This window comes from Saccharomyces eubayanus, chromosome IX, assembly GCF_001298625.1.
Source record: "Saccharomyces eubayanus strain FM1318 chromosome IX, whole genome shotgun sequence".
Lineage (NCBI taxonomy): Eukaryota > Fungi > Ascomycota > Saccharomycetes > Saccharomycetales > Saccharomycetaceae > Saccharomyces > Saccharomyces eubayanus.
In genome coordinates this window covers 129,595-157,525 of record NC_030984.1, presented here as the reverse complement: position 1 = coordinate 157,525, position 27,931 = coordinate 129,595, and the positions used below count along the sequence as shown (strand labels likewise).

At 42.1% G+C, this 27,931-nt stretch overlaps 13 protein-coding genes and 1 non-coding gene across 14 annotated transcripts; 7 read left to right on the top strand and 7 right to left on the bottom strand.

Moving 5' to 3' along the window:
- Window positions 1-148: 148 nt before the first annotated feature.
- Window positions 149-616, top strand: FMC1 (Fmc1p; the record flags this gene model as incomplete). The annotated part of the gene is made up of 1 exon (XM_018365804.1): window positions 149-616. One exon carries the CDS (start codon window positions 149-151, stop codon window positions 614-616), a length of 468 nt encoding a protein of 155 aa, XP_018221522.1.
- Window positions 617-709: 93 nt separating this feature from the next.
- On the bottom strand, window positions 710-2,338 carry SGA1 (glucan 1,4-alpha-glucosidase; the record flags this gene model as incomplete). The annotated part of the gene is made up of 1 exon (XM_018365803.1): window positions 710-2,338. One exon carries the CDS (start codon window positions 2,336-2,338, stop codon window positions 710-712), a length of 1,629 nt encoding a protein of 542 aa, XP_018221521.1.
- Window positions 2,339-2,802: 464 nt separating this feature from the next.
- On the top strand, window positions 2,803-4,920 carry XBP1 (Xbp1p; the record flags this gene model as incomplete). Its single annotated transcript, XM_018365802.1, has 1 exon — window positions 2,803-4,920. One exon carries the CDS (start codon window positions 2,803-2,805, stop codon window positions 4,918-4,920), a length of 2,118 nt encoding a protein of 705 aa, XP_018221520.1.
- A 311-nt stretch (window positions 4,921-5,231) lies between these two features.
- On the bottom strand, window positions 5,232-5,304 carry DI49_2684. Its single transcript has one exon. It is a non-coding gene; the product is annotated as a tRNA-Thr (tRNA).
- A 502-nt stretch (window positions 5,305-5,806) lies between these two features.
- Window positions 5,807-6,034, top strand: DI49_2683 (uncharacterized protein; the record flags this gene model as incomplete). The annotated part of the gene is made up of 1 exon (XM_018365801.1): window positions 5,807-6,034. The coding sequence occupies one exon, from the start codon at window positions 5,807-5,809 to the stop codon at window positions 6,032-6,034; it is 228 nt and encodes a 75-aa protein (XP_018221519.1).
- A 285-nt stretch (window positions 6,035-6,319) lies between these two features.
- On the bottom strand, window positions 6,320-7,606 carry DPH1 (2-(3-amino-3-carboxypropyl)histidine synthase; the record flags this gene model as incomplete). The annotated part of the gene is made up of 1 exon (XM_018365800.1): window positions 6,320-7,606. One exon carries the CDS (start codon window positions 7,604-7,606, stop codon window positions 6,320-6,322), a length of 1,287 nt encoding a protein of 428 aa, XP_018221518.1.
- Window positions 7,607-7,852: 246 nt separating this feature from the next.
- Window positions 7,853-9,376, top strand: SHQ1 (Hsp90 cochaperone SHQ1; the record flags this gene model as incomplete). The annotated part of the gene is made up of 1 exon (XM_018365799.1): window positions 7,853-9,376. The coding sequence occupies one exon, from the start codon at window positions 7,853-7,855 to the stop codon at window positions 9,374-9,376; it is 1,524 nt and encodes a 507-aa protein (XP_018221517.1).
- Window positions 9,377-9,706: 330 nt separating this feature from the next.
- SLM1 (phosphatidylinositol 4,5-bisphosphate-binding protein) lies at window positions 9,707-11,743 on the top strand (the record flags this gene model as incomplete). Its single annotated transcript, XM_018365798.1, has 1 exon — window positions 9,707-11,743. The coding sequence occupies one exon, from the start codon at window positions 9,707-9,709 to the stop codon at window positions 11,741-11,743; it is 2,037 nt and encodes a 678-aa protein (XP_018221516.1).
- Window positions 11,744-11,871: 128 nt separating this feature from the next.
- Window positions 11,872-12,582, bottom strand: MOB1 (Mob1p; the record flags this gene model as incomplete). Its single annotated transcript, XM_018365797.1, has 1 exon — window positions 11,872-12,582. One exon carries the CDS (start codon window positions 12,580-12,582, stop codon window positions 11,872-11,874), a length of 711 nt encoding a protein of 236 aa, XP_018221515.1.
- Window positions 12,583-13,590: 1,008 nt separating this feature from the next.
- Window positions 13,591-16,089, top strand: PFK26 (6-phosphofructo-2-kinase; the record flags this gene model as incomplete). Its single annotated transcript, XM_018365796.1, has 1 exon — window positions 13,591-16,089. The coding sequence occupies one exon, from the start codon at window positions 13,591-13,593 to the stop codon at window positions 16,087-16,089; it is 2,499 nt and encodes an 832-aa protein (XP_018221514.1).
- Window positions 16,090-16,461: 372 nt separating this feature from the next.
- DI49_2677 (putative metalloendopeptidase) lies at window positions 16,462-18,555 on the bottom strand (the record flags this gene model as incomplete). The annotated part of the gene is made up of 1 exon (XM_018365795.1): window positions 16,462-18,555. The coding sequence occupies one exon, from the start codon at window positions 18,553-18,555 to the stop codon at window positions 16,462-16,464; it is 2,094 nt and encodes a 697-aa protein (XP_018221513.1).
- Window positions 18,556-19,243: 688 nt separating this feature from the next.
- SEC24 (COPII subunit SEC24) lies at window positions 19,244-22,030 on the top strand (the record flags this gene model as incomplete). The annotated part of the gene is made up of 1 exon (XM_018365794.1): window positions 19,244-22,030. One exon carries the CDS (start codon window positions 19,244-19,246, stop codon window positions 22,028-22,030), a length of 2,787 nt encoding a protein of 928 aa, XP_018221512.1.
- Window positions 22,031-22,234: 204 nt separating this feature from the next.
- HPM1 (protein-histidine N-methyltransferase) lies at window positions 22,235-23,368 on the bottom strand (the record flags this gene model as incomplete). Its single annotated transcript, XM_018365793.1, has 1 exon — window positions 22,235-23,368. The coding sequence occupies one exon, from the start codon at window positions 23,366-23,368 to the stop codon at window positions 22,235-22,237; it is 1,134 nt and encodes a 377-aa protein (XP_018221511.1).
- Window positions 23,369-24,615: 1,247 nt separating this feature from the next.
- HOS4 (Hos4p) lies at window positions 24,616-27,855 on the bottom strand (the record flags this gene model as incomplete). The annotated part of the gene is made up of 1 exon (XM_018365792.1): window positions 24,616-27,855. The coding sequence occupies one exon, from the start codon at window positions 27,853-27,855 to the stop codon at window positions 24,616-24,618; it is 3,240 nt and encodes a 1,079-aa protein (XP_018221510.1).
- Between the last annotated feature and the right edge of the window lie 76 nt (window positions 27,856-27,931).

Below are 27,931 nucleotides of genomic sequence, written 5' to 3'. Positions count from 1 at the left end.
CTTTCCCTCCTGTAGGTGCATGTTGGAGTTTCACCTACTGCCCCCTTCTGTCTTCGCTTTTATAGAAAATTAATATCTTAAAACGACAAAACTGTTATTTACAGCGATGTTCGAATAGCAAAGGGTAAAGAGAAACCTCCAGGGGAAAATGGATAGAGCAAGAGCACTGCACGGTTACAGGGGACTCATAAGAGCGATCCTCAAATACGAAAGGCCGAGCAAGGTGGCCAATTGGGAGACTTTGCGAAAGACAATGATTACGAAATTGGAGTATTTCAAGAAGCAAAATCCGAAAATCTCACACGAGGATACCGACAAGCAACTGGCAAGCTGGAAGAAACTAGACCCTGTGAATGACAGATCTTTGAACTTGTATGTATCCGACTCTAAACAGCTGCGTTCTATACTACAAAACGATATAAAGTGGGATGAGAAAATCGCCCAGGGCCAGAATGTTGACGAGATGTTCGAGCACACTTTCGACATTATCAGATTCTTGGACAACCAAAGAGAGTACCAAGAACTGGTGGATAGGTACAACCCCGGCAACAAGTTGACGCAGGACGAGAAGGTCAAAAGAACCGCAAACATCGTCGGGTTGGACGTTCCGGCATAGCGCGCATGCGTGGTTGGTTAGACAAAGCTTTTGTAAATATGTATTGTAAATATTAAATAGTGCGAAATAGTTTAAGCTAATTTGTTGTTGGTGTTAAAAGGTGTTTAGAATTTCTTGTCTTATTTGATGGGCGTCCCAAAATGAGGTGTAGGACCAAGTGAGGTGCCGAGCGCCCTGCATGAAGCCCGTGTGCTTGTTGAACTGTTCACTCAGCTCGCCGTCTGCACCCACATGTGTTTTCAGTTTCACCAGGAACGAATCTGCCAGCTGAAAGATTTTCTGCATTGTTTGATTGAAGGCGGGGGAGTTGTACTCGACAATCAAATACCCATCGTCGCTGCCCAAAGTCGCGAGATTGGAGAAAATCAGCTGGTCCCAAAACGCATTCGAGGTTTCATTGTGCATGGGGACAACCACGTCTTGCTGCTCGGAGATGTGCCAATGGATGAGTTTGTAAAGCGTGGTGGAAGCGGCACAAGTGGCCAAGACCCACGGATTCCCTTCGCCCAATCCGTAACCGTCGTATTCGTCTTCAGGGTACCTGCCCAGGGCAATGCCCGTGGCGTTGCTATTGATCGGGTAAAGAGAACGCATGCGGAACATCAGGTTGTGCAAAGTGTTCAGGACAGCACGGTCGTCGACGTTGAAGGGCAACCGGGAAGCCTTTGGCGTGTCATGAGCGATGTTGGCGGCCAGCAGAGTGGAAATATCCAGCCCGGACCGCAACGTCTTGGCGATGGCGGGAGTTTCGACCACGTAGTTGTACTCAGGGTGAATGAACCCGTTCGCAGGGTCCAAAAGGAATTCCGAGATGGCCTGGCGCGTTTGGCGCAGCTCGTCAACAAATTCCGACGACGACTGTTCCGCSTCGTTGAGATAGCCCAGCGACTTGTCCACCGCGGACAGTTGCGCCAGCAACGTAAAGAAATGCAGCCCGCTGACTTCCTCCCAGAGATCGAAGCCCGGCGAGTTCCAGTGGTCCATAACGAACCTCAAGTCCCAGCGCACGATATCGTCAAAGACCTCTTTGGTGGACCGGAACGGATACTCACTGCCCAGATCAGCGCCGGCCTCGCTAAGGTAGTCAATGATTTTCAACACGGCGATGGTGCGCAGGGCGGGCCCATCGTTCTGAGGGCGGCCCCAGTCCTGCGTGAATGCAGTGTTGTCGACATTCCACTTGGGGTCGCCCAGCGACGCCGTGTCGTTGGTGTACTGGACCCCAGCCCCCAAGGTGTTGTTGGTCCTCTGCAAGTGGAACGTGACATTCAAGTACTGCAGCAGTGTGTGCGTGTGCGTGTGCGTGTGCGAGACGAGGCTGTTAATGGTCAGCGCGCTGTCCCTAATCCACTGGTAGAAGTAGTCCGGGTGCGCCTGCGACGGCGACGCAATCACGACCCCGGGMAGCACAGAAGGATACAAGCCGCTGGGGCCGATGTTCTCGAGGACCCGCTGAACGGAGACGTTACGCTGCTCCTGCAGCCACTCGTCCAGCGACCCACCGTCCCCACCTGCGCCAGCCTCGTAGACCACCGTTCCATTTATCACAACGGCGTCCCGCAACTGCACCTGCGAAACATTGTCCGAGAACACACTTCGGTACTCCTGTTCGAACAAGCCCTTGACAGACTCGAACTCGTAGACTGTCGTGTTTTCGAGCGCCCAGACAGATCCGACGCCCACGGCGAGTGTGCCGAGCAATTTGTTATATAACTTCACCATTGTAGCTCTTGTTAAGCGGTGTGCTGTACTTTGGCTGGGTCCTGGCGCTGCAAATCTTCTTGTGTAACAACGAAATGGATAACGGCTTTCAGGGCCAAGCAACGAAAACAAGAAACAAAAAGAAAAAGGGGACAGGGACCCTTGCCGCGGTGCCTGCTGCCCCTCAGCCCCTCATCCGCGGACTCCGCACCCACCCACAACAAAGATCATGCTACACGGACATGGTTCGTGGGTGTTGGCTCGGCCCGGCTCCCCTTTTTTTTTTCTTGTTCTGCGCTTCTTCTCCCTTCCAGGAGCGCCCCCCTTCTTGCCTCGCTGGCCCTCGAATTCGCCGATCGACGGCTTGGCCTTCCCTGTATTCTACCGCATCCATCGCTATTGTCCGCCTTTTCCCCATCGCGGTGAACGCATACATAAATACTTACTAACTTTATCCATACATATTCTTAAGTATATATATATATATGTATATATATGTATATATATTTATATTAAAAACGCGCGCGTACCCGCACACGCCTCGCTCTCTCACAGAGTATATATATATTTATAAATTTATATATTCGTATATTCTTGCATTTCGAGAAGTAGTGCATTTCTGCTTGTTTCTCTTTTGCCACTCCCCCCCTCCTTTTTTTCGCAACAGCAAGACCACAGACGGTTTCCACAATATGAAGTACCCTGCTTTCAGCATCGACACCGACACGGTGTGTTTGAGCGACAGCCCCTTGGACGACTACCAGCGTCTGTACCTCGTCAGCGTGCTCGACAGAAATTCGCCCCCCGCCAGTTTCAGCAGCGGTCTCAGCATCAAGAAGGCCAACTACAAATCTTCCATTGCTGCGCAGTTTACACATCCGAACTTCATCGTCCGGCCTCAGAACGCCACCGAGGGTGGAGAGGACGGGCGGCCACCGCAGAACGTTCTGAACTGCTTCGAGTACCAGTTCCCTAATCTCCAGACGATTCAGAGCCCCCTCCACGAGCAGGAGTTATTTGCGCAGCTTTCCAGCTCCAACGCTGCTGCCGCGGCGACCGCCTCTCACCCACCGCTGCATCTGCACGGCAAGAACGTTCTTATGGGTAAGATCATACTGGCAGCCTCCCGTGCTAACAGGACGCCTGTGTCGGCGTCGCCCATCAAGCAGGAAAGGAAGTCGCTATCGGCGGCTTCGCGCGAGAACGGCCCCTCTTCTTTGACGAAGAACCAGCAGTTCAAGCTGACCAAGATGGACCATAACCTGATCAACGACAAGCTCATCAACCCAAACAACTGCGTGATCTGGTCGCACGACTCCGGCTACGTGTTCATGACGGGGATTTGGAGGCTGTACCAGGACGTCATGAAGGGACTCATCAACTTGCCGAGGAAGGACGCCGCAGCCGCTAGCCAGCAGCAGTTCCTCTGCAAGGCCGAGTTCGAAAAAATCTTGTCCTTCTGCTTCTACAACCACAACTCGTTCCCCTCCGACGACTCTTCCAACCTCCTGCTGTCGTCGACGTCGGCGTCGCCGCCCAAGAGACGGAAGTCCACGGGCTCTGCCTTCTTGGACCCCGGTTCCTCTTCTTCCGCCACGCCCTCCGCGCAGGCAAACAACTACATCGATTTCCACTGGAACAACATCAAGCCGGAACTGAGAGACTTCATCTGCCAGTCGTACAAGGACTTCCTGATCGACGAGCTGGGGCCCGACCAACTAGACCTGCCCAACTTGAATCCGGCAAACTTCACCAAGAGGATAAGAGGCGGTTACATCAAGATCCAAGGAACGTGGCTGCCCATGGAGATCTCAAGACTTCTCTGTCTGAGGTTTTGCTTCCCCATAAGGTACTTGCTGGTGCCCATCTTCGGTCCGGAGTTCCCAAGAGATTGCGAAGCCTGGTACTTGGCCCATCAAAACGTCACCGTCACCACCCCGACGACTTCTGCCATGGCGAAACCCAAGCAGAAGCCCCGGCCCAGACCAAGACAAAGGTCCACCTCCATGTCCCATTCCAAAGCCCAGAAGCTTGTCATCGAAGACGCCTTGCCCTCGTTCGACTCGTTTGTGGAGAACCTGGGTCTTTCGTCCAGCGACAAGAACTTTATCAAAAAGAAGAACAAAAGGCAAAAGTCCTCCACGTACTCCTCTCCCTCCACTTCCCCCATTGGGCCCAAGGACCCCACGGTGCAAATCCTTTCCAACTTGGCCTCCTTCTACAACACGCACGGCCACAGGTACTCCTACCCGGGAAACATCTATATTCCACAGCAAAAATACCCTCTGCCTGCGTCAGGCCAGCTCTCCTCGCCGCAAGGGCAGCAGAACTACACCTATGACCACACGCACCCAGTTCCCTCGCAATACCAGTCTCCAAGGCAATACAACATCCCGTCTTCCCCCATCGCTCCGGCGCCCCCCACCTTCCCTCATCCTTACAGTGACGACCACTACCACTTCCTCAAATATGCCAACGAGGTATACAAGCAACGCAACTACCAAGCGGCTAACAATACAAACGCTAATACGGACACCACTTCTTCCCCCAAGGCGAACAATTCACTGAACAATCTCAAATTCAAAACAAACTCCAAACAGTAGATCGTCCGGTGATTGTTTTTTAGTAATATTCTTTTCCCAAGGTCTTTTTCTTTCAATTTTGGTTTTCTTCTTTTTTTCATATCTTTTAGGTTTAGTTTGTATCTCCTATGTGTATTATCTTTTTTTCCTAACATAGTTTACATATTGTTTAAAACGTTTTCAAAAAAATCAATTCTTGGGTACTCCAACTGCAACAACAAAACATAAAACCAAGCTCTTGGGATGTTAGATTGATACTTGCTTTCCTTTGATGCAGCGGTTGGTTCGTCGTCTATTTCTTGGGAAATATAAAAAAAGAAGACAAAAACAAATGCTTCCAGTCGGATTTGAACCGACGATCTCCACATTACTAGTGTGGCGCCTTACCAACTTGGCCATAGAAGCTTTTATTTGTGAAAAAAAAAGATAAACTAAATGACCAAACAAACGAAAACGCCCGGTCTTCTTTGTCACCTAAACCCCTACCAGAAACACTGAAGATGCCATCCCTCCTCTTAGCTCATTAATACGGTTACAGCATGGTTACAGCCCTTCCCGCGGCGCTTTCTCTATAGAATGTGAGGGGCAAGGCGGGTGGGGAGTCAGATAACTAGCAGAGTGAAGTGCACAGAAATGACACAACTGAAACCTTAATGGAGACCCCAAACAGTGCCGCCAGGTTTCCTGTTTACAAATTTTCCAATGAAGGAAATATTCCTTACGGAGAGGTCTGGAGCATTTACGTCTGCCTTATTATTATCTCTCAACTAAATGTATGTCGTGGAATGTGATATACACTTACCGCTTAGAAATACGCCATTATGAATGCTCATATACTAAATGTGAGATAAGTTCGAAGCATCCAGAAACTGTTTAATCAAGCACACCAAAGTCCCAATTCAATTTCATGAACCGGTTCGTACTTATTTGTCTTTTTTTCGCTTATTACACTATATGGTCGCTTTTGCCTATTTTTGAGATTGAAAACTCCAACCCAGTTATAAGTTTGCTGTTTCCCATTTCTAGCGACGTTGCCATCTTTTTGCCAATATTTTTACTCTTGATTGGCTTTACTTTAACCGGTTCAGTGTTAGGTGTATTGCTTTTACGCAGCGATAAAAAGAAAAACACTTAGTTTATGGCACAATTACTTCCCTTCTTATACAAAGTATCTCACTTACAGCTATGCGTGGTTACAATGGTATGCTCATACCATAATTCAACACATCGTCTGTGCTGAGTCGGAGAAACCCCTTTCAAATTAACGAATTTTTACTTTGCTCCCCAAGAAGTGAGAGATGCTCAAGCTACTATTTTGATACCAAAGTATTCAAAAGACGTCTAAAAAAGAATATGATAATGCCTATCTATATATATGTAACAGGAACGATATTAAATGAATAGAAAGAGAAAGTGAGAACTAATTAGAATATTCAATTGCATGCTTCGGGGTTTCACCACGTCCATACCCTTTAGCTTCATAGTAGTCCATTGGATAATACTTTTCGCTAAACATAACATCCCTTTTCAATAAAACACTAGCCTCATATGGTGTTAATAGTGGTTTATTGAAGGCATACCCCCAATCGATGGATAATCTAGGGCATGCAACTTGAACAAAAACATCGATTTGATCAAACATGGCCAATTTTTGTGGAAAAACTTCGCTAAGGATAATCTTCACCACGGTTTTACCTGCCGCAATCAAGTTTTTCTCCAAATTGTTTACAGTGTTCAGGTTACCTTGTCTACCTAATGCACCAAGAATTAGGCCAAATACCTTCCCCTTCTGGGCAGTATTGATAGCATCTGATCTAATTTCCACCAGTTGTTTCTGGTCGTATCCTTCCCTAGTAAACTTTCTATTGTATGGGTCGTACTTAAACGCTGGGATTTCTGGATTATGAATCATTGAAGACTCTAAATGGAATCTACCGTCACCAATGAAAACCATAGCATCGTATTGTTCCTTATCTAATCTTTCTGAGGTACAACCCAACACTTCACCCCTTGACAAAGGCTTAATTTGAGGAGGAATAATGTACAGTATATGATTTTCATCATTAAGTAGTTTATCTCTCACGCTATGTACCGCAGGATTAAATTGAATAGTACCAAATGTGGCAATCCTGGATCCTTTGGGAAAATTTTTCTGTAATGTTTTAATGATGTGGTCTTCTTGAATGTTTATCGTAACGAACACATATAATACTTTGATCTTTGTGATGTCAATAGGCACTAAACACGAATGGGCATAATGCACAATAAAATCACAGTCCAACGCTCTCGCAGTAAAATCATCGATACAACATGCACCATAGGAAACATCCCCCATTACTAGAGTCTCTACGCCACAAAACTGTTCTAGAATGTCACTAATAATTAATGAGTAAATAAGTAACCCCTCGGGCATTTGCAGTGCTATTCTCTTGGCATTATGTTTTCTGATGTTCCACACAGTTTTGTGAATTTCAAAGTTGTAGTTGGAAGGTAATAATTTGACGGCTTCATTTAAATCTTTGTCGTTTAAAATATCATCAGGCACATGGTTGATACTCCTAGCCAAGGAGATTCTACTCTTTTGCTTATGGACAATTTCATTACCATTTTCAGCAACCGTGGTTAGTTTATCGGAATTCCCACCAACAGACTTTTTGCCAATAAATCTCCTTCTTGGTTGCTTCTTGGATTCCGTAGAGTCACTCATTGCCCCAATGTATCCTTGTTATTGCCACAGTTCTGATTATTGAAAGCCACCATGCTTATTTCAAACTGTTTATTATCTAATTGTTTTTTTTTTCCATGGCATCGCATCGCATCGCATCGCATCGCAAAAGTGAAAATTTTTAAATATTGAATATTTTTACATAGTGTTAAAACTAACAGTAGTATTATCATTACGTGGAACTTGCTTCAACAAGACATTCACAATCATTTTGTACTTTAAACAAGAATGATAACACCGAGATTCAGTATAACACAGGATGGAGAGTTTTTATTCCTTAAAATATTCATAAGTAATATTAGGTTTAATGCAACAGGGTTAGAAATCGTCATCCAGGAAAACATGGTCGTCTTCCATTTATCGCCGTACTATTTGAGATTGAGATTTCCTCACGAATTGGTTGATGATGAGAGGTCTACAGCACAATACGATTCCAAGGACGAGTGTATTAACGTGAAGATAGGTAAATTGAATAAAGATGAATATTTTGAAGATCTAGATTTACCAACAAAATTATTGGCCAGGCAAGGCGACCTTGTGGGTGCTGATGCATTGGCTGAAGCCCCTGATGAAAACAAAAACCACAAACCACTTATTCAAGAGATCGGTGGCGATGATACGAATATTAAGCCCACGGAAGATGTGAAAACTATTGGCCAAATGGGGGAAGGTTTCAACTGGGAGATAGAACAAAAAATAGATTCCACTTTGGATGATGGACTATTGAAAACGAAATACGGGTTCGATAACTTGTATGACACCGTAATATCCATATCAATAAGTAACGGAAACGATATCAATGAGCTAGACGATCCTGAACATGCTAAAGCCAACGATAGAGTCATTGAAAGGCTGAGAAAGGAGAGCTTAAAATTTGACCCTGAGTATTACGTTTCTGAACACATGACTAACAAATACGGGAATGAAGAAGATTTAGAAATTAACGGTATCAAAGAATTACTAAAATATACGCCCTCCATTGTCAAGCAATACTTGAAATGGTACAAGAACTGTCCGAACCCAAATCTTGTCATGCCAGTAGAGTTTACTGACAAGGAACAAAAGCAGATGCAGGACAACTTACCCAAGAAAACTTACCTCGTGGAAGATGTCAAACCACTTTACGTCACCATACTCAATATTCTTTTTAGTTACATGTTTGAACTAATTGAAAACGAAGGCACGCATACCACTGAAAGCGCTTGGACCATGGGGAAGTTATGCCCGCAAATATCGTTTCTAGATCAACAGCTGAAGCAGACAAATGAACTGCAGGATGGATTGAAGGAGATATCCGATGAAAGCAAAGACGTTTCTATCATCAAGCTTGCCATCATAACGGGTATCAGGAGAGCTCTAAGCTACCCGCTACATAGAAATTACGACTTGGCAATGAAGGCGTGGACGTTTGTGTACTATATTCTACGTGGTGGTAAGAGACTGGTCATACGAGCATTATTGGACATTCATGAAACATTTCGTTTCCACGACGTGTATTACGTCTACGAAAAAGTGCTTCTGGGTGATCTCACCTCGTGGTTCATCTCTCAGGGTAGTGAAAACGTCATAAGAAGTCTGGCCCTGGAGATGAGAAAAGAACAAGACTCGATTAACAGGCAGGATATCGAATTCGAATGCATTGCTTCGTTCAACGAACAAACTGGCGAACCAGAGTGGGAGACACTGAGCATCAGGGAAATGGAAATCCTTGCTGAGTCTGAATATCAGCAACAACAGCAGCCCCAGCAATGAACACCTCTCAAATATTCAGCATAGATAACTATAGTAAATATGGATTATATAAGCGGCCTTCTTTATAACGGTCGAAAATGGCATTACCCTTCTTTTACCGCGGCTTTCCCCTCAAGCATTACGTATTCCATCGAAGAAGGGAGAAGACTTTTAAACCCTAGAGACCAAGAGAGAGAAAGATTGAGAGATACAAAGGCAACAAGGACGGTTGTTGAGCAGGTACAGCCTACAAGAGTGTTCCCATACTACATTTGACTATTCATTTTTGTAGCTTTTTCAGAAAAAAACAGATTGCAAGAAAGGAATATAACATTATAAAAGAACCAAAAAATGTCGAAAAACAATACAATGACGTCTGCAGTGTCTGACCTGCTGTCACAACAGCAGCTGAATCTTCAACACTTGCACAATTTGCAACAACACACGAGGAGTATGACTTCGGCAGACCACGCCAACGTTTTGCAACAACAACAACAACAGCAGCAGGCACAGAGTGCGAGCTTTCGTAATGGTAGTTTGACGTCTGCTGACATAAACCAGCAGAACTATTTGAATGGCCAGCCAGTTAATTCTACTAGCAACTCTACGTTCCAAAATAATAGAACTTTAACAATGAATTCTGGAGGGTTGCAAGGTACAGTAACCAACGGTGCTCCCAACGTCGACTCAAGTACTAATGTTACCATTGCCGCTACAGAGGGGAACAATAATAGCTCTAAGCCATTACAGGGTAGAAACTCCTTAACAAATACTTCACTGCTTTCAAGAGCTAGATCCTCCTTGCAACGTCAAAGACTCAACCAGCAACAACAACAACAACAGGATCCCAGATCGCCATTGGTCATATTAGTGCCTACTGCGGCTCAGCCTACTGATATTCTTGCGGCAAGATTTTCTGCTTGGAGAAATGTTATCAAGTCAGTGATTGTTTACTTGACAGAAATTGCTTCTATTCAAGACGAAATTGTCAGACAACAATTGAGACTATCACATGCGGTACAATTTCCATTTTTTTCTATCGAAAATCAATATCAACCAAGCTCACAGGAAGACAAATCGGTGCAAAAGTTTTTCCTACCTTTGGGCAATGGCTCGGTACAGGACCTACCAACAATTTTGAACCAATATCACGAATCTCTGGCATCCAGTGCGTCTAAGGCATCGAGAGAATTGACCAATGATGTTATCCCCCGTTTAGAAGATTTAAGAAGGGACTTATTGGTCAAGATAAAGGAAATAAAATCGCTGCAATCGGATTTCAAAAATTCTTGTTCTAAAGAATTGCAACAAACCAAACAGGCAATGAAACAATTTCAAGAATCATTAAAAGAAGCACGCTATTCAGTACCCAAACAGGATCCCTTCTTGACCAAGTTAGCCTTGGATAAACAAATCAAAAGGCAACTCCAAGAAGAGAATTTTCTGCATGAAGCCTTTGATAATTTGGAAACTTCAGGTGCCGAATTAGAGAAAATTGTTGTTATGGAAATCCAAAACTCTCTAACAATATATGCAAGATTACTGGGACAAGAAGCGCAGTTGGTTTTCGATATATTAATATCCAAATTGGACTCTGGATTTTTCAATATTGATCCACAATTTGAATGGGATAATTTCATTTCAAGAGATCCCAACTTTCTATTACCTAACCTGCCAATGAGAACGTTCAAAGAAATTGTTTACAAGTATCAATTTGATCCATTAACCTATGAAATCAAATCTGGGTTTTTGGAAAGAAGATCGAAATTTTTAAAGTCCTACTCAAAGGGTTATTACGTTCTAACACCGAATTTCTTACATGAATTCAAGACGGCAGATAGGAAAAAGGATTTAGTCCCAGTGATGTCATTAGCATTAAGTGAATGTACCGTGACAGAACATTCCAGAAAAAACACTACATCATCACCAAATTCGGCTGGTTCGGATGCTAAATTTGTGTTACACGCCAAGCAAAATGGTATAATTCGTCGTGGTCATAATTGGGTTTTCAAGGCCGACTCTTATGAAACTATGATGTCTTGGTTTGATAATTTGAAGATCTTGACATCTACTGCAAGCTTACAAGACAAATATAAATTCATCACTCAAAAGTTGAACTTAAATTCAGATGGGAAACCTAAAGCAAATGATAATAACCCCGGTAACGTCAAGTACCAACAAAATAACACTAATAACACAACGATGGAAAATGACGAAAACGATGATATGAACAGTAATTATGTGGAGTCCACAATCACACCCAAATTGGACAATCAAACAAACACAAACACATCCATGTCGTCATTACCTAACACCAACGATTCTGAATTACAGGATCAAGTTCCCAATATTTATATTCAAACCCCAATAAGCGATTTTAAATCATAAATAAAAATATAGTATATTAAACAGTTTTTCTTTCCCCCCATAATGTAATTGATACTTTTCCTTATTTAATTTGTCTTCCACACATCTGGAAAATAAACATATAAGCACATACATATAAATACAAAACACTACCTATCCCTTAACTCTGTGACTAACTCCAACAATGGGCCGAAATCAGCCGGTCTTAATAGATGGAATTCTTGAGCGAAAAGGCAAAAGTGTCTAAAACTTGTATTCAACACCGTTTGTAGATTCAACTCTAGAATCTCATTGAAATGGTGACAGTAAATGTGAGCATAAACCCTGAACAGTCGCCTCAGGATAGGCTGAATAACACGTTGAAAAAATCCCTCGGGAAAATTGCCGTTTACTTTAGAGGGGAAGAGAGATTCATCGTCAAACTGGTCTTGACACCACCTCATTAAACATTCCACATACTTGGGTGCGCTCACTGAAACAGGAGGTTGACCTTTCTGGAAAGCCCAAAGGTATTCATACTCGTTCGTCGCTATCATCCTGGGGCAAGTTTGTGGAGAACAGAATTCTGTGATGGACCCATACAACATATTAATTTGATTATAAAAATCCACACAATGAACGGCCAACCATTCATTTTCGTCTTCACCACGAGGCAATTTCACAGCTTGGTTGAGGACCCCCTCAGATCCCAGCGTCATTTCTACAATCTGCTTGATGTCTTGGTGTGTCGTTACTGTAGTGCCTGCTTGTGGTTGTAAGAATGGTTTTTGATGTGATGGAGTGTAATTGAAATCCGTTACATTCTGTAATTGTTCAGGTGGGGGGGCATGCCTCTTTGGGGTAGTAAGGATGGGAGACATCCTTCCGTGCTCGCTTTCATTGTATTCGTTTGCTGGAGTGTTGAAGAAAGCTGGCCTATTACTAATATTATTGATATTATTACTGTTATTGGTATCATTATTATCCGGATTTAGCTTAGAGGGCGATAGAGAGCCTGTATTATTAGCAGCATTGGCCGTGTTCCACTTGAAACCTCTGGTAGATCTTATAGTTTGACCAGGACTTATATGACTGTTTTTAAGAGCAACGAACACGTTCTTCTGTTAGTAAAAATAAACAATAGGAATGAGATGAAAACAAAAAGACAATAACGTACAAATTTTGTAGGAAGGACATGTATGCTTGAAATTTTTAGGCGCTAAAAAATTTATACGGTAAAAAGTATAGACGAGAACCAAACTTGCTTTACAAACATATCAAAAATATATATGTTTTGTGAAATTCTCCATCAGATCATTAGTGTATTACCATTATCATTGTAGTTTTTCAAACGTTTTGGTATTTCCTCTTTGGGAACTTCCGTTACCCTTTTCTGCATATGAACCCGTCACTCAACACGAAATATTACCCGAACTGCATTTAGGGATTTAAGTATCACTTCGAACGTAGATGACTACCCGCCTTAAACTTCCTCAACACGTGAATTTCACGTGCCCAGAATTTTGATCATGTTATACGTTAATTAGGGGACATTTTGGTTTTTTTTTTCTTGAGGAGAGATTCCTATTTTTATTTTTGTTTTTAATCGCGCCTTTAGCTGACAATAATAAATGATTTTATAGTGTTGTGCATAATCATTTTTATAGAAGGGTTGTTAGTGTATATTGTTTTTGACCAGGAATATTTATAATTTTTATATACATGCATAGTAGGGCATATTGAAGCATTCCGTTACAGGTAAACAAAGTAATTGCTTTCTTTTTCTGTTGTCTACGTGCGTGCTTTTGTGCCATAAGCTTAATACCAAAAAATATCAAGAATAGAAAGAAAGTTTATTGAAACTAGCAAAGAGGAAGGAACAACAACTAATGTTCAAGACAGTTGATTTCTCAGAAACATCTCCTGTCCCGCCTGGCTCTGATACCGATCTTGCCCCTACACAATCGCCACACCATGTGGGGTCAAGCCAGGACTCTAATTATGAACTTTTACCCCGGGGTTCTGATGATAAAATTGACGCTGAAAAAGGTCCACACGATGAACTTTCTAAGCACTTGCCATTATTTCAGAAAAGACCTCTGAGCGATACTCCCATATCAAGCAATTGGACCTCTCCTCGAATCACTGAAGAGAATACCCCTTCAGATTCTCCTGAAAATAGCGCTACAAATTTGAAGTCGCTTCATCGACTACATATTAACGACGAAACCAAGTTGAAAAATGGCAATATTCCCATGGATGACGTCGCCGATTACATTCCTCCATCTAATGAAACAAATGAGATCACTCGTATTGACTTAAAGGATATCAAATCGCCCTCCAGACATCATAAAAGGAGACCCACAACGATTGACGTTCCTGGATTAACAAAATCTAAAACTTCTCCGGATGGCCTCATATCCAAGGAAGACAGCGGATCCAAATTAGTCATTGTTATGGTCGGGTTGCCCGCTACAGGGAAGTCATTTATCACAAATAAGTTATCAAGGTTTTTAAATTATTCTTTATACTATTGTAAAGTGTTTAATGTCGGTAACACTAGAAGGAGATTTGCTAGAGATCATGGTTTGAAAGATCAAGATTCCAATTTTTTCGACCCAAAAAATTCGGATTCTACCAGGTTAAGAGACAAATGGGCCATGGATACCCTCGATGAACTGCTAGACTATTTGTTGGAAGGTGCAGGGTCCGTGGGAATATTTGATGCAACAAACACTTCCAGAGAGAGAAGAAAAAATGTACTGGCCAAGATCAGGAAAAGAAGCCCCCATTTAAAGGTTTTGTTTTTAGAATCTGTCTGCTCCGATCATGCGTTAGTACAGAAAAACATTAGACTAAAGCTCTTTGGTCCAGACTATAAAGGAAAAGATCCTGAAAGCTCTCTAAGAGATTTTAAAAGTCGCTTGGCAAATTACCTGAAAGCTTATGAACCTATTGAAGATGACGAAAACTTGCAATACATTAAAATGATAGATGTGGGAAAAAAAGTCATCGCATATAACATTCAAGGGTTTTTGGCTTCACAGACAGTTTATTACTTGTTGAATTTCAATTTAGCTGATAGGCAAATTTGGATAACAAGAAGTGGTGAAAGTGAGGATAATGTTAGTGGTCGTATTGGTGGAAATTCTCATTTAACACCTCGAGGTTTGAGATTTGCCAGAAGTTTACCCAAATTCATTGCCAGACAAAGGGAAATATTTTATCAAAATCTTATATTACAGAAGAAAAATATTGAAAATCCAGGCAAGAATCTTTATAGCGACTTTTTTGTTTGGACCAGTATGCGTGCAAGAACCATCGAGACTGCCCAATATTTCAACGAAGACGATTATCCGATTAAACAAATGAAAATGCTGGACGAATTAAGCGCAGGTGATTATGATGGTATGACATATCCGGAGATACAAAACAATTTCTCGGAAGAATTTGAAAAGCGGCAAAAGGACAAATTAAGATATAGATACCCTGGTATTGGCGGTGAATCATATATGGATGTTATCAATAGACTTAGACCAGTGATCACTGAACTAGAGAGAATTGAGGACAATGTTCTTATTATCACACATCGTGTGGTAGCAAGAGCTTTATTGGGGTATTTCATGAATTTGAGTATGGACATTATTGCTAATTTGGATGTGCCATTGCACTGTGTTTATTGTTTGGAACCAAAGCCTTATGGAATCACTTGGTCATTATGGGAATATGATGAAACATCGGATTCCTTTTCTAAGGTTCCTCAAACGGACTTGAATACCACAAGAGTGAAAGAAGTTGGTCTTGTTTATAATGAAAGAAGATATTCTGTTATACCAACAGCTCCACCAAGCGCAAGAAGCAGTTTTGCAAGTGATTTTCTATCGAGGAAAAAATCCAACGTAGCTTCTTCGTCATCTTCCCAGAATGATTTGTCAGATGGGCCCAAAAATACTGTTAGTGCTCAAATCGGTAGCAATAATACCACCATCAATGAGAGTAACAGCAACAGTAACAGCAACAATAATAATAATAGCACTTCTAAAATACCATTGTCTGCACCATTAATGACTACTAATGCTTCCAATAACATCTTAGATGGTGGCGGTACCTCCATTTCAATCCATCGTCCAAGGATTGTTCCAAACCTAAATAACGTGAATCCACTATTGGCTAACAATAGTAACGCAATTTCTAACACAGTCAATTTGAAAAAATCACAACCCACAGCAAGACAAATGTTTGAAATAGACAAAGTTGACGAGAAATTATCCATGTTGAAGAATAAAAACTTTCAGTTACATGGCAAAAACTACTCTACGGAGAATGATGATGATGACAACGATGATATCAGGGCAAAAACAATGACTCGCAGCCAAAGTCACGTTTGAATATCGAGGACGGCAAAGAAAAAAGTAACGTAAGACACATGCAAAAAAAGAATAGCCAAACTTGACGAGTTATTTAATTAGATTAACGAAACGATAAGACCAAAGTATTTTTTTCTCTTCCATTCGAAATATTTTGCTTTACGCTACTCTTAAACATAACAGTTATTGTTTATATTTCTATAAACAGATTTCTTTTTTAAAAAAATTAATCTGCTAATAGAAAATTATGTACGCATATAAAGAAAACGATTGTATAGGGATATATTGGTATGAATAAATTAACGAATAAAGTAAATAGGACGAATACATAAAAAAAAAAAAAAAATAAGAGAAGCGGAAAGAAACGGGATAAACCAGCAACACCAGACTTCATTACTCCAAAGATCCATATACGATCCCAAAGGCATCAACCCATTGACCGACTCTACCTATGACACCCAAAATATATTGACCATTCGGTGGTTGCAATTCAGCTAAACCACCACCATTTTTATTACCGAACATATCGGTCATTCTACCATGACTTGTTATCATTTGAATGGCATCGATCCAAGCTCCACATCTTACGTTAAATCCAGTGATTATTTCACCAGGCTCTAAAGTAGCATCTGTGAAGTTTTGAGTTTCATGTCCAAACAGTACACTTTTCAAGTGTTCATCATTTATTGAAATCTGATTTTTGACAGTCTGCGTAATTTTTGAGAAGTAATTTCTTGGTGGTACAGATGGTTTGGCAACGGGAGATTCCTTGGATGATATGTGCTTGTCTTTGAAATAGAATCTTACACCATCTAGTGCGTAACCGTGGTATATTCTCACAGCAGTGACTAATCTTACATCAAAGGCTATAACTCCAGCATCGGCGCCCCTATCACTGCAACCGTACAATGGTGATTTAATACCTTGAACGTTCTTGGCAAACCCGTATTTGGACATGTCCAATGGCTGAATGTTCACCAATGATGGGAACTTATCAAACTCAATCTCCGGTGCGTTAACAGAGTGGATTTTTAGTTTAAAAGTATCACCGAATTTGGCAAGTTCGTTCTTGGGCAATCTGCCACGTAGATCTTGCAAAGTGACCACCACTTCCCGTTGAGGACCTGGTCCACCTAAAGAGGTGGGTAAATACTCAATATGACCCTTGCACAAGTCATCACATATGATCTCAATCAGATAAATACTCGTCGGGGACAAGATACGACAGGTGCCATTCCCCATTGGGTAAACTGAATGTTTTGTATTGGGGAACCCGCCAAGCTTCGTAGGTCTCATAAACGATGGATCATAGAAATCCTGTGGCAATGTAAAAGAGGGATGGTACAAGAACCTCAGCGTATCGAGACGGTGCCATGTGCACTCCTCCTTGGGGAAAATGGGTGGGCTGGCACCGTTGGATTTTGTTCTTACCGAGAATGCCTCTTTAGTCAGGAAAGACCTGTTCAAGGTGGTATAGCCTCTTAGCATGACACCGCTTTCCTCGTGGGGGCAGCCCAACAGGTGGCCAATTTCGTGCATGAACGCCCCCAAAGTGATGGTCAAACACTCCCAGTAGGTGCCACACTCGTTACAATCATTGGCCACTTCGCTGACAGAGGCCCTTGTCTCATCGGTGAAGTAGGGCAACAGTTGCTCAAGGGAGCTTGGCCATGAATAGAGCCCGTGGGACCCGAAGATAGCCAGCTTGATGCTGTCGTCACCGCCACCCAAGGCGGCGTGACCCCTGATCAGCTTCCCATCCCAGTGGGTGTCCATGAACATACATGCTGCTTGAACCGGCTTCTCATTGTTGGTAAAGGGCCCACCATAGTGCTTAAGGGCGTCCATGGCAATACCAAAGAGGGCGCCCGTGTTCTTACCCTTGGAGTTCTGCTGGGCCACGTCAGGGTCTTGGATCTCCTTCACCGTCTTCTCGGAGCGAATCACATGCACTTTGATGGTGCTTCTCATCCCAGGCTGGTCGAACAGCGTGTCCCAGGCAAACTCCTCAACAAAGGGGAAGGTCCGGTTGCCCATGCCGTTCCTGAGCATCTGCTCGTTAGTGTAGGCCTGCATGAGCCGGGCCCCGAGTCTAAGCTTCTTGATGGCCAATTGAAGACCGTTCCCACCCTCTCTGTCCTTTTGCTCTCGAGGAGAGTCGAACTGCTCAGGAGAGTCCTTAGCCAAGATCAAACAAAGATGCACGGGAGGGTTCTGCAACAGCGGCGTGTAATAGCACACAATAGTCCTAGCAGTATTAGTGTCCGTGACGAACGTCAGCTTGTTCTCGCCGGGCGTCAACAGTACTGTTGCCTTGAAGAATTGGTTATGTATGGGGTAGGTCACAGGAGGTAACTGAGGATGCTGCACCTGCACAGTCTTCGCACCATTCTGCTTGTTGCATTTCCCGTGGATAATAAGACAAGGAGACACGATTTGCTCGTTCTCTCTCAGATTGAATAGATCGATATCCTTCGAGCTCACCATTTTTCCTCTCTTGCTGCGTGTCCTGTATACGATAGAATAAGAAGAGAAAGGAAGACAATCTTCTGCGGTCTCTTTTTCTCACTCTATTATGCGGCGTCGGATGCTCTTAAACGTTCAAACATAAACGGTGCTCGAGAAAACTAACTACGTCAAGACATACACACCATCCAGTCAACAATAGCCTAAACCATTGCCTGCCTGCCCCATATTTATATACCGCATTATGGATATTAGAACAATGACTTACAATATTTTTGGAAAATTAACCAGATTTGTATGACGACGCGCCGGGTAACGGGCTAATACGGGTGCGGTGTCTGGGCGAAGAGACGGATTTTGTTGAATACAGGGCCCCAAACAGCCTGTGTTTGCGCTGAATACAATCGCTGTACATGTTGTAGGTCAGAGGGTCTTCTCCAAGTGGAATTGAGTTCCGGGATGACTGTTTTCAGCGTTGTTACTGGAGTGATTTGCTGTCGTTTTTACACTTGTTGTTTCCAGTTTTCGTTTTTTCCATTTACGGCGGAAAGAAATTGCGAAACTTGGAAGAAGGAAAATGAACAAAACAAAACAGTGTGTGAGGAGGATGGTAGATTAGAAAGCAGGTCAAAGCCCAGTTTGAGAAGCTTAGGTCTGATTCCGCCGCATTGAGACTGCTATAACATCCAAGTCGGAGACCACACACGAGATGTCCCACCACAAGAAACGTGTTTACCCACAGGCCCAGGTCCCGTACGGGCAGAGCGCCACCCCTCTGCAACAGCCAGCGCCATTAGTAGCTCCCCAGGACCCGGCAGCTGCAGGGATAAACTATGCGCAGATGGGGATGCCACCGCAGGCTGCGGTGGCCCCCATGGGCCAGCCGCAATTCCTGACCCCTGCTCAAGAACAGCTCCACCAGCAGATCGATCAAGCCGCCACTTCTATGAACGACATGCATTTGCACAACGTGCCTCTAGTCGACCCCAATGCCTACATGCAGCAGCAGGCCCCCGGACAGGTCGGCATGCCGTTTCAGCAACAGCAACAGCAACAGCCGCTACCAGCACAAGCTTACGGACAGCCTAGTGCTGCCATGGGCCAGAACATGAGACCCATGAACCAGCTGTATCCGATCGACCTGTTGACGGAATTGCCACCTCCAATCACCGACTTGAACTTGCCTCCCCCACCGCTGGTTGTCCCACCAGAGAAAATGCTGGTTCCATCGGAGGTGTCCAATGCGTCGCCAGATTACATCAGATCGACTTTGAACGCTGTCCCCAAAAACAGCTCCCTGCTGAAGAAATCCAAGCTGCCATTCGGACTGGTCATCAGACCATACCAGCACCTTTACGACGATATTGACCCGCCACCACTGAATGAAGACGGGCTGATCGTTCGTTGTCGTCGTTGCCGTTCCTATATGAACCCCTTCATCACCTTTATCGAGCAAGGCAGGAGATGGAGATGTAACTTCTGTCGTCTGGCCAATGACGTCCCCATGCAAATGGACCAAACCGACCCGAACGACCCAAAAAGCAGGTACGACAGAAACGAAATCAAATGCGCCGTCATGGAATACATGGCCCCTAAGGAATACACTCTAAGACAACCCCCACCGGCCACTTACTGTTTCCTTGTCGACGTCTCCCAGGCTTCCATCAAAAGCGGGTTGTTGGCCACCACCATCAACACTCTTTTACAAAATCTGGATTCCATCCCTAACCATGACGAAAGAACCAGAATCTCCATTTTGTGTGTGGATAACGCCATCCACTACTTCAAGATCCCATTGGATTCGGATAATAATGAAGAATCGACTGACCAAATCAACATGATGGACATTGCCGACTTAGAGGAACCTTTCTTGCCCAGACCAAACTCCATGGTTGTTTCATTGAAGGCTTGCAGAAAAAATATCGAAAGCTTATTGACCAAGATCCCTCTAATCTTCCAGTCTAATTTGATCACAAGTTTTGCATTGGGCCCCGCTTTGAAGTCAGCTTATCATTTGATTGGTGGCGTTGGTGGTAAGATCATCGTTGTCTCAGGGACTTTACCCAACTTGGGAATAGGGAAACTTCAAAGAAGAAACGAAAGCGGTGTCGTCAATACATCAAAGGAAACCACCCAATTACTGTCATGCCAAGACTCATTCTACAAGAACTTCACTATCGACTGTTCTAAAGTGCAAATTACAGTGGATTTATTCTTAGCTTCTGAGGATTACATGGATGTTGCATCATTGTCCAATTTGAGTCGTTTCACCGCAGGTCAAACTCACTTCTATCCTGGATTTTCCGGTAAAAATCCAAATGATATTGTCAAATTTTCTACTGAATTTGCCAAACACATTTCCATGGACCTTTGTATGGAAACCGTTATGAGAGCTCGTGGTTCCACAGGTTTAAGAATGAGCAGATTTTATGGTCATTTTTTCAACAGATCCTCGGATTTATGTGCCTTTTCTACCATGCCAAGAGATCAATCATATCTGTTCGAAGTCAATGTTGATGAATCTATCATGACCGAGTATTGTTACATCCAAGTAGCGGTACTACTGTCCTTGAATAACAGCCAGCGTAGAATTAGAATCATCACTTTAGCCATGCCCACCACAGAATCCCTGGCCGAGGTTTACGCATCAGCTGATCAATTGGCTATAGCGTCATTCTATAATTCAAAGGCAGTGGAAAAGGCATTGAACTCCAGTTTGGATGAGGCAAGAGTATTGATTAACAAATCTGTACAAGACATCTTAGCCACGTACAAGAAGGAAATTGTCGTATCCAACACTGCAGGTGGTGCTCCATTGAGATTGTGTGCCAACTTGAGAATGTTCCCATTATTAATGCATTCTTTGACCAAGCATATGGCATTTAGATCGGGTATTGTTCCAAGTGATCATCGTGCCTCCGCTTTGAACATTTTAGAATCATTACCATTGAAATACCTAATCAAGAACATTTACCCCGATGTCTACTCATTGCATGATATGGCTGATGAAGCTGGGTTACCACTACAAACTGAAGATGGTGAAACCACCGCCACAGTCGTTTTGCCTCAACCTCTCAATGCTACCTCCTCATTGTTTGAAAGATACGGGTTATACTTGATAGATAATGGTAATGAATTGTTCTTATGGATGGGTGGTGATGCTGTTCCGGCTTTAGTATTTGATGTGTTTGGCACTCAGGATATTTTCGACATTCCAATTGGCAAACAGGAAATACCAATTGTCGAAAATTCAGAATTCAATCAAAGAGTGAGAAACATTATTAACCAGCTAAGAAACCATGACGATATTATCACTTACCAATCATTGTATATTGTTAGGGGTGCTTCTTTAAGTGAACCTGTTAACCATGCATCTGCTAGGGAAGTCGCAACCCTAAGACTATGGGCTTCGAGCACTTTGGTAGAGGATAAGATCTTGAATAACGAAAGTTACAGAGAATTCTTACAAATCATGAAAGCTAGAATTAGTAAATAAAGTTAAAGAAAACTGAAGAAAACGGAAGTTCATCGTGCTTTGCTTTTGTAACATCTCTAAAACGTTTCCTAAATTAACTATGTATATTGAACGATTATTTTAATTTTTCCCCTTATACCTCTTTTCTATTTTTTGTCCATATTAAAGATATGTGATTCAAATAGTAAGCTTATATACCAATTAAAAGTAAACAAAAGATACCGATTAATACATAGCTTGATTTGTCTCAATGCATATTATTGATCTTTTCAAACCAGAGTTAACTTTAAACCTTTCAGACCGGATTGGTAAGTTTCCTGAAGATATTTTCTTATTCAAATAATTTTCAAATTCAACAATGCTGCCACCAACACCAAAATAAATATCCTTTGCTGCTACATAAGTTTGAACTTCAGTTTGTGGTGAGCTGTGTATGTCGAGTATTGTTTCTGCGATAACAGGCAGATTATCAGGTTGATAAATTGTTTCAGAGGTTAACAATAGAACCTTTTTGCTGTCCAACAACACCTCATRAATCAAGTTGTTAAATTTGCGTCCCCACGATCCCGATATAAGAACAATGGTGATGTTTCTTCTTTGGACGTCGTCATAAAAGGCGGTTAACAGGTTGGATGACAGGAGCAATTCTTCGCTACTTACTGGGATGTCTTCGCTTTCGCCCTTTTGCAAAGCGCTCCATTCTTCATTTGTCAAAACTGTTTTGGCCCATGTTATAATTAAATTCGGTATAGTAACTAATCTCAATACACTAGCGTTATAATCGGACAAAATGAACTTTAAATTGTTGGATGTGTCATCTCGTAGAAGAGCTGATTTGAACAGAAATTCTGAGGGTAGTGCGGTCCCACAGCCTATTTCTAGGACTGCGTCAATATTGTTTATTGTTTTGTCAATCTTCTCAGATATCAAATCAACTAAATCATAAGAACATTCCCATGATTTCAGACCCCCTTCATAAACGTTCTTTCTCAAATCTTCAGAAGTATCACCAAGTAAAATATCCAGCTCCGTTGAGTTATTGCTGGAATCAGTATCCGTTTCTAACATCAATTGGTGTTTGACGTCAAATAATTCTCTTCTAATTAATGGCATTTTATATAATGGAGATTGAAACTCTTCAAAAGTTAATCTGACATCCTTGAGACCTTGTAACAACGTTTCTAGATTTTCCACTTTTGGCTGGACAACATTGGGCTGCAACAAAAACCCAGAATCCAATGGATTGGGGTGAGTGTCGTTTTTTCCATTTTTTTGTACTGGTTCAAATGAGGCGTCAGGTTGGACTACCAGTTCATCATCATCGAAATCATTAGAAGTAAAGCCGAAAGAAAATGACATGTCGGGCGGAAAGTATGTCCTAATTTTTGAATTTTAGCACTAGTTTCAAATATATATGAACTCGATGAATTTACTATTTTAACGCACTTTTTTTTCAACGATAGTTTTTCATTTTTCAAAATTTTCATTTTTTTCAGGCAAGAAGACGTACATCATAACCGCGTATTTTAAGAAGACAGTAATGAATATATTAAGTGAAAACAATCACTAGACGACGAATTGCTCTTAAAACAAACGATCGATCACGAATGCGCAATTAAATAAAATAAGTATATGTATAAAAATGAACACTATATGTTTTGCGCCCCCGTACATGGATTATATGAGACGGTTCTATCTTTTTAGTCTCTTTATTTTGATTGAACTTGAGAATAACCGCCCTATGTATTGGCGTTCTTTTATTTTAAATATTCATCAGACTTCAATTGCCATTCTCTGTTCATCGTCTTTGGAGTATCAGGGTTAGCCAATATTTTTATCAAACTGAAAAGGCCCAATGAGATGCCTAACCCCCAAAAGACACCTTTAGTAATAAGCTCAACATCACCCCCTCTATAAACTGCTCTTCTGGGTCCCCATTCACCATAAGATATATGCCAAGCAGCTTTTATTTCACTGCTATTTAGTTTCTCCCAAGGAAGTTTCTGGCGCTCCATTAAGTTATCAGCAATATCTTGTTGTTCTAAACTTGGCATATTTTCCCACCTTTTGGGTAGGTCGGCCAATGCTGCGATCGAAAGGGCTTTTGTTTGAACAAACCGTGATCCACTTATCCTTGTCACACTACCAAAGAAAATACGCAACACTGCAAGCTCGTGATTAAACTTCCTTTAATGTCAGTAAATAATTTTTTTGTTACATTTTTTTAAAAATGTGGCTATTCTATACTTACTATTTGTTTTGATTTTAGAATGTTATTGTACTTTAGAAGTTTCCATGATTAAGGTAGCTTCAAAGAAGGCAAAAAAGGAACAATAGACCTATTGTTTAGAACAGTAATATATAAATTAAAAATCCAAGATCTATTGTCTTTCATATCTTCCACGGTATTTTCTGAGCCCCTCAGCGATTTCAGGGGTCGGCCAAAGATGTTTTGTCGCACAATGAAAATATTTATGTGGGAGCAATGACAGTGTCTCATAATAACAACAAATATTACAACTGTGGAGATATATAAATGAAAATAATATCTAATGCATGGGAAAACCTAAGTATGTATAAATGAATGGGAACAGATAGGCGAGGGTCTACCAAAACGGCTCTTTAGCGGTTTGTTGAAGAATAGTGGATATGCTCATACGATGTTGAAATTTAACTGGCAATTCTGGGGGCATTTTCATGAAGCGTCTTTTCCGTGAGGATACTTGCAAATCTTTGCTTATATTGTTATGGGAATGTCTGGCTTCGATTATTGATATTTGAATCATGCTTTGTTCAATTTCCTTTTTTTTCGCAGGATCGTCAATTACAACTTCATCCCAGTTGATCCATGCCATGGGCAAATTAATAAATTTCCTGTATTCTAAAAGCTCGTATCCAATCTTAGTATCCAAATCAACGCCGTCGAAATTTACTACGAACCTTTTATTGTCCTTTAAGTCATTTTTATCATCATCGTAACTACCTCCATACAAGAAAATGAATTTCAACATATTCCAAAGGGAGGCCAAGTGGGTTGGATCAACAGGAAATTTCTCCGATATTGAATGACCATCCTTTGAGAGCAAATCCATATTCTTTAACAAAATTGCCACTTGCAAATCAAGCACTAATTTATTGCTCTTTTCATCCACGTAATAGTACAGCGGTAAGAATCTTTTGTAGTCATGTTTATCATTGAAGTTGATGATTTTCAAACCTAACGGATACAAGTCCCTTACAGCACGTCTATAAGAAAGTTCCTCCAATTTTTTCTCTCTTTCCATTTGTTTGGCTTTTTCTATCGTTTCCTTCTTCAATCTTTCTATTTCTAGGATTTTCAGCTTCTCTTGTTCTTCGATTCTTTTTTTCTCATCATCGGCTAATTTTTGCAACAATTCCTGTTCCTTCTTTCTCTTTTTCTCTAATCTTTTCTTCCTGTACTCCTCTTCCTCTTTGAGTCTAGCCTCTCTCTCGGCAGCAGTTTCTTCGTGAATTTTATTTACTTCTGTAGATTTGAATTTCTTAGGAGAATGAGATTCCATAGAAAGTGGTGAAACACTTCTTAACTTGTCTTCATCCTGAGAAACAATCGTCTTACGCTTCTTCCAATCAAGTGGATACTGAATGCCATCACTTTCATCAAGTCCATGCGTTTTACGAGAATCAGAAGGTGGGATATTCTTGATGTTGTGGTCGTTATTAATGCCATCGTGTGCAGAATTACGTATTACTACTTCGTCCTCTTCATCTTCTGTTTTGGAGATTGTACTTTTTCGACTTGTTAGTACAGGTGATTGTGTTTTCTCTCTCCTGGTTTCGTGTAGTTCACGGGTATCTTTTTCATTGTCACCATCATCTTCGTCATCATCATCATCGTCATCGTTCGAACGTTTTCTTAGGTGTTCATTCAAGGATTTTTCAATCAACTGAATTTCTTCGTTATTTGTTATCCCCATTACGCTATTTTTAGCATAATACAAAGCAGTGTGTCCCTTTTTGTCCTTCTTAGTTGGGTCTGCTCCTGCTTCTAATAGCAATTTAACTGTGCCGATATGACCACGTCCAACAGCCACCATTAGGGCAGACGTTTTGTTATCTCTTGACGTTTGGTTGACTGGAAACCCAAATGCCAAAAAAATACTTGTAATATCCTCATGCCCACATTTGACACTTTCAAAAAACGATTTTAAATCTATCTTACCACCATTTTCGACATATGTACCAACGTATGGCAAGTGCCCTTCCTTTGAAGCTTTGAACAATTTTTCCTTACCTGCCCTAGAAGTGACATCAGTCCAATAAAACTCTTCTTCTGGAGGCTTATCGTCAACATTAGAGAGCATAGGAGAGGACTCATGGGCATTTCTGTCTTCAGAAAGATTAGTAATATCCAAATGTGGTCGGTCCGTTGTGTGAGTACTAGTGACATTTTTGGGTTTGTCGTTATGATATCCTGTACCGTGAGTCCATCTTTTGGTGGCAACACTCAGCCTTTTCTTTATTTCACGCAAAATGTTTTGGTCTTCCTCGTCATCAAATTCAGATTCATCATCGACCGACTCGAAGGCGGTTAAGCCCTTGGAGTTACGTATAGTTGGATCGGCACCTTTTTTAAGAAGGTACTTGACAACGTCCAAATGACCGTTAGCGGAGGCATCGATCAAGGGGGTATCACCAAACATCTCGATAGACTTAATGTTTACATCTGCACCATTTTCTATCAGCAGTTCCACGATTTCAATATGGCCTTGCAAAGCTGCTTCATGCAAAGCTGTATTACCAGCGTTATCCTGGTCGTTAATATCATAGCCTCCATCTTCAATCATTTTCTGGACTACATCGAACTTCCCCTTATCACAAGCAATCTGCAATCTCGTTCTACCACCAGAATCTCTATAAATACCCTTTTTCTGTTTAGGACGTTTAGAAACGGCTATATGAGGATTCTTATTAGTATTAGTCTTGGAAATAGAGTTTCTCTTTACAATCTGCGCAGGTGAGGAATTCATACTATGAAGGTTATTATTTGCTTCTTTAATGGGAGACGAAGCACCTCTGAACAAACTACTCGACAAAGCAATATTTTTGGTATCATCAATATCTGATAGTTCAGAGTCAGATTCGTTATTGAACATGGAGCCTGTGGTAGTATCATATTGGTCGGCCCTTACTAATTTGCGGCGACTTAATTTGATTGGAGAGTTGGGTGCTGTGGGGTCATCACTTTCCACATCATCCGTATCTCTATCCGATCCACTATACTCTATATCCATTTCCCCTTCGCTTGGGGCCATTACATTATTTTCTAGCACTTCGTCGCTTATATCGTCTTCTTCAATGGCGCCCAAGCCCTCTTCCTGTATGAAATCGTCAACGGTTTTCCTCTTCGGTTCTTTCAACATCGCTCGCAGTTGATCTCTTGAAAAAGGTTGGTGGTTTTGAATATCCAGATTTCCTGCATTGGACGGCAATATGGCGGCCGTTCGCGTTGAGTGACTGGTTTCTCCTTCCGTCTCCAAAAGACTATCTTCTTGATCATATGGGTTTGCCTTTCCATCCCCTTCATTATCCTGTTGGGTCAGAGCTGTACTTTCTTTTGAGTCATCTTCAGTGGAGCCACTAACGGATACAGCCTCTGTGTCGAGCGGCCTGTTGGTATCTTGAGCCCCCGAAACTGATTCTTCTGGCACCGGCTCTTCTGATTTCTGGTTGCTAGCGGGTTCTTCATCTTCCGGGACTTCATGTTTGGATATCTTTTCCAGCTCCTCCCGCCTCGTGCTGACGTTTGAAAGGTAGCTGCTCAGCGACCTTTTCTTTATCGGCTGTTTTGTATTGGGGTCGCTCATATCGACATTAACCTCTACACCGCTTCCTCTGTGCCACGTACGCTGTGTTCCTTTTGTTGTTTTGTGTAACTTTCTG